Raw genomic sequence first — 18,100 nt, forward strand, 5'->3', positions numbered from 1 at the left:
AGGGTAAGAGATCCTTCATTTTTACAGCTGCATAGTGTTCTATTCTGTAAACTGCTGGTGGAATGCAGACTGGTGTAGGCACTATGGAAAACAGTATGAGGTTCTTCAAAAAATTAAAAAGGAAATGCCATTTGACCCAGTGATCCCACTTCTAGGAATATATCTTAAAAATCCTGAAACACCAATCAGAAAGAATATATATGTACCCCTATGTTCATAGCAGCACTAATTATAATAGCTAAGATCTGGAAACAGCCCAAGTGCCCATCAAGTAGATGAGTGTATGAAAAAGCTGTGGTGCATTTATACAATGCTTTTTCCTTTTTAATATTTTTTTAAAAAATAGATTTTTAGAGAGACAGGAAGGAAGAGAGAGACATTCATGTAAGAGCTAAGAGAGAAACACCGATTGCTTGCCTCCTGCATGCCCCTACAGCGGTGGAACTGACAACCCAGGCACCTTCCCTGACTGGGAATCAAACTGGCAACCTTTCAGTGGATGGGACAACTTAGCCAACTGAGCCACACTGGCCAGGGCTAATTTTTCCTTTAATGAGTATTAATTCATTACATAGTGACAAAAGTTTAAAAACATCTCTATGGCCCGGCTGGGCGTGGCTCAGCAGTTGAGCATCGACCTAGGATCCAGGCCACCCCGGCGATCGGGGTTCGATTCCTGGTCAGGGCACATGCCCGGTTACGGGCTTGATCAATGACTCTCTTATCATTGATGTTTCTGTCTCTCTCTCTCTCTCTCCTTTCCTCTCTCTGAAATCAATAAAGATATATTTTTAAATAAATAAATAAATAAATAAATAAATAAATAAATAAATAAATAAAAATAAAAACACCTCTATGATGTAACAGTTCTAAACTTAATATAGCCTAATAACCTAACTACAAAATATATAAGTGAAAATAACAGAACCATAAAAAAACAAATGGATAAACCCATCATTATAGGGAAACTAAAAAAATTAGAAATAAAGATTTGAATAAGACAATAAGCTTTATCTAAAAGAAGCATAAAAAATACCGTATCCAGTGACTAGAGAATACACATTCTTTATCTGGGAATTTGCAACACTGGGCAAAACTGAACACAACTATGCCATAGAGCAAGTCTCAAGAAATGCCCAAGGACTGATCATCAACCACAGTGTCTGAACAGAATGCAATTATCTTAAAAGTCAACAAAAAAGGCAACTAGAAATTTCTTAGTAAAACTCAATGTTGAAACATCACAATAGAAATTAAAACAAAAATGTTTTCAGAGAAAAGAAAACAAAATTTACTTCTTCAAACTTGTAGAACACATATAAAGGGATGCTTAGGAGGAAATTTATAGCTTAAATGCTCAAATTAGAAAGAAAAAAAGATTTAATAAGCTAAGTGTTCAATTTAAGAATTTAGGAAAATGCAAAAAAAGCCTAAAATAGAAGGAAAGAAAACAAGGATAATAGCAGAAACTAATAAAGTAAATGTTTGCTTCTCATTAAATGCAAAAAAAGCATTCAATAAAATATTTCAACATCTTTTCTGATTACATTTTGTTTATTAATTTTAGATATAGTAGAGAACTTGAAATAATTTTAGAAAGGGTTTCTGGGTGGGAAAAACCTACACTGGGCATACATCACAGTTAGTACATTCATTTTAGGATCTGAAGCAAGAAAACAACTTTGCTATCACTACTTCATTCATATTGTCCTGTGGGTATTAATCAGAGCACAAAAGAAAAATTGAAGAAATCTAAGTTATAAGGTATCATCAGAAACTAAACTACTGTTATTCATAGATGCTATGAGTAATCATATAAAATGCAATGTATTAGCATCAATAAGAATTTAATAAGTTTCCTGGATTTAATATAAATAATTGGATTTTTCTACATCAGAAAGTTAGAGGAAACAAACAAAAACTCTTAATCTCTTCGCCAAATAACAAATTATTACATAATTACAGATTTTTATGTTCTGAGATTTCTTGAGGTAAGGTCTACAAACTGAAGATATTAGATCTTACTGTACAGTTCTAGAAAGTGAGAGACTGAAACAGAGAAAGACAGAGAAAGAGATGCAGAAATATAAAGGGTAGGGAGGCAAACTACTTTCCTTGAACGCATACTAGTCAGAAATGTTTATTTGGCAAGAATTTGCTGAAGAGTTTGTATATTCTGATTAAAGACTTTTATATCTGGTTATCTCATACTCCCATCTAGTGGAAAGGAGCATACTATTCTATTACAGGATGTTGTCTTGTTCTTTGGTTAACAAAAACAATATAATTAACCATAAAACTATCACACTGCCTTTGGATCAAGTTTAAAATCATACCTTCCTGAGGGGAAAGAGGTGGGGTGGGAAATTAGTTCTTAATATAAATAAAGAGGTCCTAATCAGCAAAGTGATTGACTAAAGAAGTAATAATGTTACAAGGATATGTGATGAATACTGGGCTTCTAGAGCTGTATAACATGTATACCACAAAATAAGGGGAGTTTGATTTTTGAAATTACAAGATAAATAGTAAACAAGTAAGTAAAATAAAGCCTGTTGATTTCTAAAGCATGAACGATAACAAACTGTAGCATGGTTAAATAAATTATATTTAAGACTATTTCATATATACTATGAAAGAGTTATATATAAAAAGGCCTATTAACCAATGACATAAGAGCCACCTGTATACTTTTTCTTATTATTTGTCCTGGCTATTATTGGAAGAGTCATATTCTGATAAATCTGTTTTCCTAAGCAAGTAAAATTCAGGTTAAAACAGTACACCAATAGCAGCAGTGATGAGGAAAAAGAAGTAGCTTAAAAAGTTATAATGTGCTCAATTATCAGTTTTCTGAGTAGGGAAAAACCTATGATTGATTAATTACAGTTTTTAAAGTCACAGATATATGATAAGGCTCATCTGCATCCTCACTCGGACAGATGACCTACAGTAACAGAGCACTTGGCAGGAATGTGACTCAAGAAAGGTGGAATGCTTCTTTCAGCTGAAGTTGTGATCACTGAAGCAGTTGGAATGACTACATACCTTCCAAATCCCTTATACTGAAACTTCATGTATGCAATAAAAGGTACAGCTACAAACCACTATGCAAGAAAGAAACCTATAAAATGTGGGCCAGGGGCTAAGAGCTATCCATTATGGAAATCTGTGGTATTTACTACTAATCTAGTTTTAAAGATTGTTTTAAATCCTTTACAACAGTGTTTTATATTTGAATCTTCCATATTTAAATTGGAAAATTTTACTTTTAGAAATGTTTTTTAAGAACTTTTAAAGTCATCTGGAAGATATTTGAAAAATTCTCCATAGGATATTAATAAAAGTTATGTGGGGGGGAAAAGAAGGCGGATTCAGAATTTAGTTTAAATCAGCCTTTTTTATGACTTTAAAAGATGCAAAGGAAGATTGGTAGACTGGGAAGCTCTAAGGTGTCGGAGGAGGAGGATTATTTGTACTAAAAAGCTCATCATACAAAAAAGTTTAGCACATTAAATGCATACACATACAAAGATGAACATGCATGACAAATCAAAACTTTATACCCACAATTTTACAACTTCAGAGTTATTGCATTAAATCCAAGACAGTACCAAAATTTACCAAAAGCACTGCCTCAAAAAACCCCACACATATATTTACAGTTTCAAGCTGAAGTCAGTCAAACTATCCCTCAGCCTCCCCAAAAAGAAGTGTTTTTTGTATCCCTATTTGTAAAAATTATTTTTGCAAGGCAAGTAGTAGCAACTGGAGTGCTCTAACATGCTGCTGGCACTCATAGTGATTTAAGGGCATGGTCAAGGCACTGCTACAAACCATAAGGGTTGGAAGCTACCCTTTTACAACAGAGATACACATATATGGAGTTAAGTGTGGGCCTCTGTTATAGAATTCAACATAGGTATAAATCCATTTATGGTGGGGAATTTTTAGTTTCAGCCAGCTCTACATCAATCAGAAATTGTCTGAACAGATGTATGCTATATTCAAAAAATACTTTTCTCATAAAAATGCAACAGTTTTATTGGAAGGATTTATCAGAGATAGAAGAGAACAATTCTATTATGTATATGATAAATGATCTATGGTTCCAATGATATTACTATGCTTTCAATATAAAATAATTGACTATAAACTTCTTAAAATCTTGGGTTTATGACTTACATTGCATAAATATTTGTTATCTCTAAATATTACTTGAAAGTGTGCCCAGAAGGTAGTACTTTTTATTCAGTAAGTGTCAGGCATCCTTACTCTTTAATTCTCCTCTAGTCTTGTAATCATTGGTGTACTGAAGAACACTAAAGAAGGGGGAAGCTCACAGTTAAAGGACTCCACTGTCCACAAAGATGTGTATATCATAAAAGTGCCATACTTTTGAGAAGAGAGCCTGGTGCAATCTAACATTCACTGGTCATTAGTGTGTAAGCCTGGGCTCTAGTTTCTGGTCTGCATGTAGAAAAGTGGTGGTGATAAGGTTTTGGCAAGCTTTGGATAAAAACTCCAGCTCTGCCATTTTTAAACCATTTCATTGGTAGGTTATTTGACTTTCTTAAGTCTTTCATTTCTCATATATAAGATGGGAAAACTACCACTTATTTCAAGTGGTAGTACATAAAATGTACTAACCAGGTACATAAAATCCTGTGGTAAGCAGAATTTTAAGATGAACCCTATCACCTTTACTCCCTGGTGTTACTTTCATAATTATGTTACTTTACATGGCAAAAAGGACATTATCTAGGTTTGCCTAATCTAATCACATGAGCCCTTAAAAAGCAATGAGTTTTCTCTGGCTGAGAAGAGAAGAGGAAGGCAGAGAGATGTGAGGTGCAGAAAGGATTCTAAGCACTGTTGTTAGCTTTGAAGACGGAGGTGGCTCTGTGCAAAGGAATGTGAATGGCTTCTAAAAGCTGAGAGCAGCAGGATACCCAAGTGATGAATAGTCAGGTCTGAGTATTGATTTCCTGGCTTCCTACAAGTGTACAAAGTTCTAAGGGGAAAAATGATCCCTTACTTTGCGGGGAGGGGGGTTAAAACAGGGAAAAAGTGTGCTATGGATTAAAGTGTGATCCCTACCAAAAAATCTTATGTTGAAGCCCTAACTCCAAATGCGAGGGAAATAATTCAAGTTATATGAGGTCTAAGGGTGGGGTCTTAATCTAATAGGACTGGTGGCCATATAAGAAGAGGAAGAGAGAGTGAGATGTCTCTCTTCCCATGTGCATACCCTGAGGAAAGGCCATTTGAGGACACGGCCGTCTGCAAACCAAGGAGAGGTTCCTCACCAAACCCAACTATGCTGGCATCCTGATCTTGGACTACTAGCCTCCAGAATTATAAGAAAATAAATTACTGCTATTTAAGCCAGACAGTCTATTGGACTTTGTTATAGAAGACTAAGCAGACTAATACTGGGGGCAAGGAGGACTTCTCAGAGGTAGTGCTTGAGTTGAAGTGTGAAGAATAGGAAGGGCTTTTTGCTTCCTGGTGGTGAGATGTATGGTCTTTCCAGGCAAAGGAAACATGCAACAAGGCACAGAAATTTCAGATAGCAGCATCCATCCAAGCTGTTGGAGCACAAGGTGCTTGGAAGGGAAGTGGGAGAGGAGGCTGGAAAAGCAAGCTGAGGCCAGATGTTGAGGTTTAACATCAAAGGCCAAAGACTTCGCCTAAAGGATCAAGTTCAGTGGGATAGCACCAAAGGTTCTTAAGCTACTGGGAAGTATAAAATAGTATCCACTTTAAAAAACCATTCTTGTGGCTGTGTGGAAGGAGAGACTAGTGTAAAGTGGAGAATAATTTAGCTCTGACTTTCACATTGTGCCTCATGAAGCCCCATGGGTCCTAGAAGTCAAGGGTCACCATAAAAATGGAGAAGGAGGCTAAGTGGGTAGGGTCCTGGGAAACCATGTCCACTTTAATCACAGCAGTTCTGTGGCCCTAGACTAGACCTGGAATCTTTGTTACACTCAGGACAACCAGCTTATAATATTTTACTTCAAAGACTACTGAAAAATGGCTGATCTGGAGGTCAAAGGCACTACCCTCAAAGCCTTCCAGTTGTGGAGGAAAAGTCAGGGAATTATCAATAATACTCAGAAAAATGTGTCTGAACTCCTGCCAGGAAGAAGACAGAATTAGTACCATGTGGATGGGCCCAAGCTAGATTGGAGGTCATTCCAAAGCCCTCGTCTTTCATGGCTCTTAACAGCCTCAGACTACACCTAGACAAGTAAATGATTATGCGTGAAAAAAAAATTTTTAAGTGATTTTCATGCCATAGAGATCTACTCTTGTCTGACATATTTTTAATCTCAAAATATCAGATTATCGTGGCCTGCAATAGAAAAATAATATAAACAAAAATTACTATAAACTAACCTTCTGGTTTAGAGAAAAGATGGATGTTATCACTTAGAAATGAGCTTTAAAAACCTACCTGAGGTTTTTGCATATCTGTATGTACATTTTTTAAATAAAAAATACATAGTCCATTATTTATCCCAGTCTTTTAATATGAAAAATATAAAGGAACCATATGAAGGCACTGAAGTTTATTTCCTATTGATTGTAAAAATACATACTATAAAAAAACTTCTACTTCAGCAACAGTTTGAAAGAATTTGTATTTTATTAAATACCATCAAATTTATAACTTTCAAAAGAAGTTTTAAAAATACTTAGATATTTCAAAAACATCTAAATCTTCAAACGCAACACTTTTTTTCTTAAACACTTCAATGTATTAGATGTAAATGTTCATGAAAGTACCAGTGAATAAAGTATTACTCATGCTATGATGCAAATATTAACAACAAAAAAATAAAAATATCTGTTTTTGGCAACTGTATAGCAGAGCTAAAGAGTATTTTAAGATTGCAAAGTAAGAACTATGCCCAGCAGAGGGCAGTGCAGTTCTCCACAAAGGCCCTATGAGCACAACAGAGAATGGTGCACATATGAGGAGCTGAAATATTCTAATCTATTAAAACTATTTTGTGTTTAGTGTCTTTAGTTTTTCTAAAACATGTCAGACATATTGCCTAACTGTTACCCCTGAAAAGGTAGCACAAGGATGGGATATTAAGTCTTGTAGTAATTGAAAAACTTTGGAAAATGTTAGCACCCTACAAATAAAGAACTGTATCATCATTTCTGGGAGGGCTGAGGTTTCTATTGCCTTCACTATTTAAAACAATTGCTTTTGTTTCCTACAACATAAAAGCTAGCTTTTTTCTCTTTTAATTTTATTTCAGAGAGGGAGGGGGAGGGGAGAGGGGAGAGGGAGAGAAACATTGATGTGATAGAGATACATTGATTGGTTGCCTCCTGCACACACCAGGGATTGAGCCTGCAACAGAAGTATGTGCCCTTGGCCAGAATGGAACCCAGGACTCTCCAGTCTATGGGCTGATGCTCTAACCACTGAGAAAACTGGCTAGGGCCAAAATTCACATTTTTGACCTACTAATATTTGTCCTCCATATATAGGCACTTGATTCAAATCAAGACACTGGCAATGAGTTATCATTCTGTTATTCTTATAAATTCAAGTGCTTCAAAGTTTTTCAGCAGTAAATTTATAGCTGAAAATTTTGAAGAGGCTCAGATTCAAGTTTCCTGACAATCTGGACCGGAATGCTCAATTCATCATTCATATTTATTGTTTATTGCAAATATACAGACAAAGATGTGCAAAGTTACCAATAATTATAAAAAGACTAATAATTAAATTAATAAACAGTCCTGAGAGATTACCACAAACTTGTCATTTAGAAAAGAGACATACTCAGCATTCTAGACTCATAAGAAGTTTGAAGGACAAACAACTCAAACAATTCTAAATATAGTTACTATGGCCCAATTAGCTCAAACTTAATGACAGGAAGACAGACTAGCTTTATTTTTTATTTATTTCTTACAAAAGAGTAACAGATCTGCAACTTAGCAACCAGGCTAGAAAACTTGTAAGAGAGTTCCACTGTTTGAAGAAGCATTGCCAAAGAGTAGAAATTCCTAATGTGGTTGTAGTTTTCAAAATATTACCTCCAGAAGTGCAGTTCAAATCCTTCACATTTTTCTTTGCATTTTAAACAGGGGGCTCCAAATCCTTGCTCATGGCCTAAGCCCATCTGTTAAAAAGAAAACAATGTAGATTTATTATTACATCTTTAAAAAGATCTAAAATGTTCAATAAATTGAACTTTTAATTCCACTTACCATTCCTGTTTATAAAACTTCCAAACAAATCTTTTATGAGTGTTACATTGTTTAGTCAATGATGACACTCAGGTATGTATACAGTAACTCCAAGAACATACATAACATATTTTGTATTCTTATTGCTTTTTTCATGAAAAGCATCAGAATAAAACTATATAGAAGACTACAAATATTACAATTTGCAAAAAGCCATGAACTGATATCTTTGGCCACTATCATGTCCTATATACAATAGGTAAAGGAAGCTTAGAAAGTAAGCCTGGCTCCAAATGACATATTATGTGTGAAAGATTTTAGACAGTACAATACAAATATTATTTTATATTATGATAAATATAACAACAGCAACAACAAAAGTATATTGAATGCCAAGGAACTGAGATAAGCACTTATCTCACAACCTCATAAAGTGCTTATAAAGTAGACGACATTATTCTCCATTTTAGAGATCACAGCTGAAATTCAGAGAAGTTATGGAACTTCCTTAAGATCAAAGTGTAAAGAAGTCTAGGTCTGTCTAATTCTGAGGCATGTGCTTTTATGCCAGGGTAGGGGTGGAGAAATTACTATTGCCCTTTTATAGCAAAACAATGTTTTCTTTACCATATTAAATAAATATTCTAAGAACTTGCTGATACATGACCTGAATGGGGGAGGAGGACATGAGGGAAGGAAACAAGAAGGAAATGTAAGCTCTTTTATCCAACTATTGATATTATAGTAAAAAAAATCAACTGGCTTTGCATCAGTACACTGGTAAAAAAAGCAGCTTATTTTGTGTTTTAAATATCACATCAGTGACTACTGAAAAATTCATTATCTGGTTCCTAGAGTAATACTTCAAGACAGACAAGTAACAGATTTTTTCAATGGCACCTTTTTGTAACGTTACCAAGTTTTGTTTGCCACTAAGCATTCAAAACCACATTATACCTTGTTCCTTGAAAGATCAGCCTGGCCACACTCTTAAGTTTAATAATTAAATTAATAAACAGGAAGCCCTCTTTTTTTTTTTTTAAATAAAGAAAACACTTCCTTTTTTTCTGAAGAAAATCACCACATCCTCTTACTAAGGAAATATTCAAAACCAACTGGTCTACTCAGCTGCTTAGCAGAACCCATGCTATTTTAAGTCAGACTATCTCAAGCATGCTTTCTAATAGTGAAAAAAATCTACCCAACATTAACTAAATTTCATCACCTTTGCCATGTCTACATTACCAATTTTCAAAAGAATAATTCTCCAAATTGTATATTTAACTTTAACACTAGAATATGCTTTTTTTTTTCTTTTGAGGAATCAAATAGTTTCACAGTTTGCAGTATAGAAATAAAAAATGGGCTAAGTAAAAGCCAGAGAGAGATGGCTATTCAAGTTTTCTGGCCTTTTGTAAGGCACATAATTAAATAGTTTTCTCCATTACAATACCCATAGTAAAATGAACAGCTAATCTAAAGAGATATATTTTTCAAGCCCTTTCTAGTTTTCCATTAAGGAGAGTCAACAATCCTGAATTTACCTGGTGTATGGAATTGCTTCGTACTGTGTTCCATACATCTCCTGCTAAACTCTGATCCCAAATGAAAATTAAGATTATATTATTAAAGCTTAACCACATAATTCAGCTTAGATCAACTACTTTTAAACTCTCTTATATGTAATTCACAGTAAGAATATATTTTATCTCATGACACAGAACATACACACACACATACAAACTATGTGTGTAAAGTATGTGTAAGTCCTAAAACAAAGATTTACTGGCTTAGATAATAACTGAGACTAAGTGTGCTTCTGCCTCTAAGGTAAAGGGAAGCTTGAACAAATTCTTGCCTGCTTTTAAATCTTAATCTCCTGATCTGAGCAATATTGGGCTTAACAAAATAAAACAAACATACTGAAAAAATACCATCATGTTTTTTATTTCTGAATGAAACTTGGAAGCTCAGCTAATATCACTAGAACCTCAAATAGTCAGCATTTTACACTAAGTATCTCACTGTTGATTTACAAAGTCAGCCTTGGAATTCAATAAGTTGTTTCTTTCCTACCTGCTTTTTATCTTCTTAAAATAGTTATCAAGATATTTATTAGAATTATTAAAACTGGTAGTATTCCATGAACATCTGCTCTTTTAAAGTGTCCCACATATTTTTAGTGCTGGACAGGCCTAGGCACTGCCCTGGTTTAAGAGATTAGGAAGCCAAAATCTAAAGGTGACCTGTTCCTGGTCACACAGTCAGGCAACAGCAAATTAACCTAAAACTCGATGTCTGACTCATGCTCTCCTGAGCTGCAGGGGAAGACCTCTATAGAGTGTCCAATGGGAGCCCCCTTCAGTCTTCCAAAGGGATTCCCTGGCTCACTTCTGTTTCAAGGCAAAGGGACTACAAGCCTCCAAAGCCTCCTGCAACACCTCTAAATGCAGAAGACTTTCAAAGAGCTTTATAAAGGGAAAATTTGAATCTGTCAGGAGGTTGGGAAAGGTCTTTTAAACAAGTGATGCTTGAATTGTGATTTTTTTAAAAAGATGGGCAACATCTAAGTCAGCAAAGAGGAGGCAGGGGGGACACCATATGGGAAGGCCTGTGGCAGAAGAAGGCATGGCAGAAGCCGCAGACATCTTAGAACACTTGAAAGGTGACAGGGCTAGCCTTGTAGTACACAGAGTGGGTTTTCCCTTCCCTTTCTTTCCCTTTTCCCAAGGAAAAAATAAATCTTCTCAAATATTTGGCACCATGTCTTGGGCCACCAGGTTTAACAGTGGAAAAGATATTCCCATAGACAGGATGAGACTGGTAAGGAGGAAGTGTTAGAAAATAGCCAGGCAATGGGGTTGAGTGTGGGAAGACAAGAGCCCCTCTCATCTCTGCTACTAAAACCTCAGATGGGGGATCCTAGGGAAACTAGGAGACCTGACTGAGAAAAGCAGTAATTTGAGAAAATGGCTCTACAACCTGCCCTGGAAAGCTCAGAAATCATTGCTCCAGTGTTCTTCCAACCCCCGCTGGCTTGCCTGGAAGGCCAAATTAATCTCCATATAGGCTCCTTTCCAGCTCAGTTGTGACCACCTAAAAAAAGTATTACCTCCCTATATTTCATCTTCTTCAAATGCTCGAACATAAGGAGTGAGGGGACTCTTAAAGTACCCCAGAGAGAGAACAAATAAATGAAAGAGAGTGGAATGAGGTCATGGCAATATGATATGCTCTCTCCTGAGATAACCCAACGGAAACAGTTCTAATTAAAAATAAACACCCAAACAAAAAAGACACCTAGTTTTCAAAACCACTGTAAGCAGCTAAAGCAACTAGAGTGCACTTCAGACTGGCAATTAACTTATTTTCCTTTGGGAGTTTCATTTTGAGAAATTATCTTATAAGTATAAAAATACACTTAAACCCAACTGACACTCAACACTGAGGATCTCTAACTGAGGCCACATCTCTGGGTGGGAATTTCTTCCTTATACTGACCCTCTGTGTCACCTGTAAGCATAAAAAACCACAATGCCACTCAACAGCAAAGATATGTAGTTCACCAGCAAGTGCTTTCTCTGTTTAGGAGATTGCGTGTTCTAGACTAAATTATAATCTAGAGGCTGATTATATTCTCAAGGCTGATTCCTATATCTTTTGGGGCAGAGGTTCACAGGAACTGGGATTCCCTAACTCTTCCTAGTCTCAGTTCAAGATCTGAAACCTCATCTGCCCCAAGAGCTCAGCTAATTTCTCTCCCTCCTTCATGTTGTGTTCAGTATTCCCTCAAATCCAAGACCCAGAATTCTTCTCACTATATCTCCTCCCTTCTCTTTACCTTCAACACAAACCATACCCTCTGGTCAGGGTCCCTCTCCTTTCCAGGTCCTTCTCTTGAACAGTCAAGAGCCATGACTGTTCCTCTTGGACATCTAGGTCATGTAGGTTAATTTCTGCCCAGGTGTCTGGGCTCAAGGATTCTTGGTGAGGGGTAAGAACAGGAAAGGTATGTGTGAGGGGATGGTGGAGAGGAAGGGGAGCCCAGAAAGCTCCTCAGCTAAGGCACCCTGACTGTAATCAAGAATTATATGGCAATATGTCAATTATGTCTCAATTTTTAAAATTACATGGTTTTAGATACTAGAGGACTAAAGAAAAAAAAACAGAAAGCTATAGAAATGTAGAAGGATCACTGGCGGAGAGTCAGAAAAACTGGGATCTGGTCACAAGGTGTCACTGCCAAGTTCAGTGATTTTAGAAGTCTTCCCCCCCCTCCCCCCCCGGGCGTCATCTAGATCAGGGGTGGGGAATGTCCTGCCCTTGGACCATATATAGCCCTCAAAATCATTTTGTCTGGCCCTGCCAAGGCAACAGCAGGAGGAACTTGAAAGTCAATAAATTCAATTAAAAGCTTGACCAAATATAGCAGGCTAATTTTTAAGTTGATAATTTTGTATGGCCCTCAAACGATGTCATAAATATCCAAATGGCCGTTGGAAGGAAAAAGGTTCCCCACCCCTGATCTAGATAATGATGAATCAAGTAGATGAACTTGAAGACGCCTCTTAATTCTATAATTATGACTGCAAATTATGTTTTAAATTAACTTCACCTAAGTTATTCAACATGGTCATCTGTTCAATGTTTTAAACACTAAATAGAAAATAATTATTCGAGAAAGTGAATATGTTATTGGCTTTTATAAGTCAAAATCGTCTGGACTTAGTTTGGAAGAAGAGTTCATAACGTACACATAGGGAACAAAAAATTTAAGTTCTAAAGAATAAGACTCAGTTCTGTTGCATGTAATTATTTAAACAACAAATATGCTATGATATTCCCTGCAGAATCAACATTTGGTGCCTAAAAGCACGTTTTTCATAAACACGCAAGTCCCAAAGCTGTCTACTTCATTTAACTTTAGTAACACGTTTGGGACAGCATCAATAAAAGGACATAAAAGATTAAGATTTCTTCTTCAGTATCCAAGAAAACAAGTCTTTTAGATTGATTATATTTGAAAAAACTATAGTCAGGCTTTGGGAATACCTATCAAGTTCATTTGAAAAAATAAAAATGACCATAATATTTATTCTGAAACACAAGTCATAGAAAAATAAGTTTTTAAATATCCTTATCTATAGGCTCCAGATATCTAACTTATATCCCCATGATCTGTGCCTCCAAACACACTCTTATCCCTTGCTTATTTTGAATAAGAAATGGGAATGGAATTAATTTCTTCATATTCATAATTTCAGGCAGCCAGATAGGTTGGCAACATTTCAGGTGACCCTTCTGACCCAGAAAGGGTATTGCATATCAGATACTTTAAATAAAAAGAAAAAAGATGGGTAGGGAACATATGGTATTTCAAACAGTGTCTAGATCTGGAAGATATTATGCAGTATTCAGGGAGAGATCATCTGATCATGCTGTTCTCATAACCAAATTTTCTTCTGGAGCAAGGAATCATGTCACTACTAAACAACCTAGCATTACTAGGGCTTCTTTAATAATCTTGGAATGAAGCTGACCAAAGTATATGAAATATACATATACAGGCCCCCCTCTCTGTATGTGTATACATGTAAATGTCTATCTACCTATCACATGTGTATATATACACACACATAAATGTATATACACACATATATTCATATTATTATTCTCTTAAAGAGCATTTTAGATCTTGTTCACAGAAACGACTATTCAGGACTATGAAACTGTTACACCCAAGTTATGCGAGACTAATTCATACAGAGACCAAATCGTTTATTTAGAGTTTTTTATTATTATTAGCCAGCAGCTGCGAATGGGCTCTTGCCCTAAACAAACTCGCAGCCCCAAACAGTTTTTGCAGGGAGAATATAAAGGCAGAAAAAACAAACTACCTACATTCTATTTGGTTAAGGGAGAGCAGTTTGGTCAAGGGGATGCAGGTGGTGGAACTAGTGAAGCAGTATACAGAAGCTAAAATAAGGGTTAATCAACTTTCTACAGTTATCTATCCTCTGGAATTTTGTGGGCTGCAATTCTTTACACAGCGCCAGGAAAGGAGAAGAGGTCATTACTTCTACATAATAAATTATGTTGCTCTTGTTTATCTTAAAGTAGCTGTTGTAAGGGTAGAAATGGGGTGCTGTACTTCAGAACTACATTTCTAAATAAATAATTCCTCTCAGCACATGAGTCTCTTAGAAACCTAGTGGAATCTGTGAAATCCCATCCCATGAATCAATTTATTTTGATTAATCTCTGATTCAAGATTTCAAACTGTTTTAGATTTTTAGTTCATTGCCTGTTTTCCAATCTCTACTGAGATTTATAGTGCCAAAAAAGGAGAGATTACATAGAAAACCAGACTTAAATATAATTTGCCAACTCTCTTAGGTGAGAATAAAAACTATTGTGATTGAGCTCCTATTAATCATTCCTAATAAAACTGCTATATCTTTTTCTTTGCTTATAAGAACAAAATTCTCCATCTCTCCCTTACTCAAGTCTGAAATACATGAGAGAAAGAACAAGTCTGGGGCTGGGAGGTCTCTTTATCCTTGTGTAGCCATGATTATATTCCCATGTTGCTGATCTTTTCTCTAAAATTGACAAATTTGTTTCATCTCCACTCCACTGTTCATGTTCAAACTTCTGTGATATCAACCTGAGACTACTCTCTCCTAACTGACTGCTCCTGTTGTATGAAGTTGTATTGTTGCTCCCAAAATATTTTAATAAAACCTAAAGATGATCATAACAGTACCACTGTTAGATATTTTAATAAGTTCAGTGAGTTTCACATCTTAGGATGGCAGTAAAGGGCCTTTTTAACCTGGCACCACCCTCACTCCTACCAAACCCCTCCATACTCACCTCTCCTCCAGCTGTGCTCTGGCTTCTAGAGGATCTGGATCTCATTCCCCTGTCCTCCATCAGGCAAAATCCTACTCTCCATAAAGCCAATTATAAGTCAGTTATTCTGTGATAACTTTATTTTCTGAAATGTTCTTCTGAATTCTTATTTGGTCTTGATACAAACTCTATTATTTAATTATTTTTTATTATGACTGTTTACACATTGGTTTATACTATTAGACTGTTTCTTGTTCCTATTTGAATTCCTGATGCCTAAATTTTATTACTTGTTTTAATTACAAATGATTTTTAACATAGCACAACTTTACCCTAAGGAATTCCCCTCTCCACTCTCCCACTGTCCACATACACAAAAAGGCTCTGGCAGGGGTGGTGATGATAATAACAGCAGCAGCAAATATTTATTTTTCTTTTTTTGAGTTGAGGTATAATTGACATAAAAGATTAGTTTAAGATATAGAACATAATGATTTGAAATTTATGTACATTGAAAAATAACCACAACAATAAGTCAAGTTAACATATGTCGCCTTAAATAGATACAAAATAATTTTCTTGTGATGAGAACTTTTAAGATCTACTCTCTTAAACAACTTTCAAATATGCAAAATAGTATTATTTATTTAGTGCTTATATTACCAGGCATGATTCTAAGTTTTTTACATGGATCATCAAATTTTACCCTCATAACTGTCCTATTGATAGTGGGGAAAGGCACATAGTAAGAATAGAGCCACAGATGTTTAATAATCATTCACCTTATTAACTATAGATAAGAAGTTTTCTTACAGACCCTGGGAAACTGGAGGATGAAATGAGGCTGTAAAAAGATAAGATGCCTCAGTGGGTCCATTACTCAGAAAAGAAATACATTTTGAGAACAGACCAAGGAAAGGATATGCTTTGATGTGGTTGCTGTGCCCTGACCCTGACCAGCTCCGGGAGTGTGCCTCAGGAACGCTGACCATTCTTTGGTCCCACAGTCTGAGTTGTTTGTAACATCATAGATTAGCCACCTGGTTATAGGACTTTGAGCTCCTGAAGGCCGGACTGCAGACCCTCCCCTCCCGTTTCTCTGTTACTCTTGTAGCTCTCGGCTGTATGTAGTTAATCTTCTCCCTCACTGATATATAATCAGCCAACTGGCGAGGGGCGTCAGAGCAGAATTTCCAGGGTGACTGCTCTCCCATTTTGCGGCAATAATAGAATAAACGCTCGTATATGATTCAACTCTGTCTCTGCTTAATTTGGTACAAGTAGTGACAGGTGGCCTTGGACCCCTTATGTCTGGTTTCACTATGACAGTCTGAGTACTATTAATTATTATCTGCATTTTCTTCCAGATGAAGAAATTACAGCAGAACCTTTTTAGCTTGCCGCAGGTGATTACATTGCAAATGCCTATTCTTAACCACTAGTGCCTAAACACCAGTCATGAACATGAAAAGACCCTGGGTTAAGATAAATATTTAGTAAATCAGTTCTTTTAAAAATAGAAAGAAATAGAATTTTAACGTAAGACCAAAAGATTACAGCTCATAAATAATCAACTAAGGGTCTTCAGTTGTCAATACCACTTATCTAGAAGCAAATGGGTACAAAACTCTCACTGCAGATTCTAGGATTCATTTCCACAGTCTTCCAGCTTGTCAGTGTATAAAGTACAAAGCCAGGGCCCTATATGAATCTATATAATCAAATTCACTGCAAGCCAAATAGGCTAATACCTTTTTGTTCACACACTATTAAACAATCATAGACTATTCTGTTATGAAAAAAAATAAAACAGTGATCTTTCAGCCTCAATAGTTTACAATAAATTCTATTCTGGAGATATTGGGTCAGTCTTTCTGCCCACCAATCTGCCCCTGCATTTAAGGCAGTATAGTGATACAGGAACCATCACAAAGGCAATTTGTCTATCCTTCAGTCTGAGGTATAATCAAGTTGCAGCAGATTACCTAAGACATCTATATAAGCTCAAAAAATATGGTAACATATTTGACAAAGATCAGAAATAGATCCTGGTGTGTTTTTTATAGGAAACAATAATTAATTTTAGTTTGGTGGGATGCCTTGAAATACTTCTGAATGTACTTTTTCTTAGTGAGTACTGCTGGTTGTGATGGTACAAGTGATAGTAAAAATACCTCGACCACAAATACCTCGACCACCATTTGTTAAGATCTTACTACCTGCCAGGCACAGTACATACATCATCTTATTTCTCAAAACAACCTATGGCTAGGGTGAGGAACGTCCGGCCCATGGGCTGTACAGCCTGCAAAATCCTTTGGTCTGTCCCTGCCAAGGCAAATGAAGACGGGACTCGAAAAATCTAGTTTTTTTCATAGCTCATTTTTAAGTTGATAATTTTGTATGGCCTGTGAATGGTGTGATAAATATCCAAAAGGCCCTTCGCAGAAAAAAGGTTCCCCACCCCTGACCTATGGGAAAGTGTTATCATCCCTATTCACAAAAAAGGAAACTGAGGCTTAGAGAGATTAAGTAATTTGTGCAAAATTGCCCAACTAGCAAGTGAGTGTTGAGATTTGAATCTCAGGATTTCTAACTCCAAATCCTGAGCTCTTAACTACAAAGTTACAAAGTTTTTTTTATCCAAAATAAGATTTTAAAAATAAATAATAACTTAAATGAGTAATATTCCTCATCTGTAACTTCTCTAGAACAATAGGTTTTGATCTGAATGACTGTCTATTTGTACCTAGCTAGGCAGGAGCTCCTCTTTCCTAGAAAAATCTGAGACTGATTTTAAGGAAATGGAATGTCTGCATACCAGCTGTACTAACAAAGAAGGCCCTGAGGTGATTAATTCACACACATGCACGCACACGCACACACACACAAAGGCCTTCAAAAGAATGGGAAGTGGTGAGGAGTGAGGAAAATCTTGGGTCCTGATGCAAAATAAGTCTCTTCCAATGTTATAGCAAGAGGAAAAAAATGATTTAAAAGAAACAACCAAGTATAAATGAAT

At 36.0% G+C, this 18,100-nt stretch overlaps 1 protein-coding gene across 1 annotated transcript in view; it reads right to left on the bottom strand.

The window, feature by feature from the left end:
* The window catches only part of TES (testin LIM domain protein), a 43,666-nt gene that overhangs the window by 13,625 nt on the left and 11,941 nt on the right, over positions 1 to 18,100 (bottom strand). Inside the window, exon 2 of the mRNA XM_016201634.2 lies at positions 8,071 to 8,156. Within this exon, the coding sequence (XP_016057120.1) occupies positions 8,071 to 8,156 (86 nt within the window). The remainder of the gene's footprint in view (positions 1 to 8,070; positions 8,157 to 18,100) is intronic.

Source organism: Miniopterus natalensis, chromosome 10 (genome assembly GCF_054644295.1).
Source record: "Miniopterus natalensis isolate mMinNat1 chromosome 10, mMinNat1.hap1, whole genome shotgun sequence".
Lineage (NCBI taxonomy): Eukaryota > Metazoa > Chordata > Mammalia > Chiroptera > Miniopteridae > Miniopterus > Miniopterus natalensis.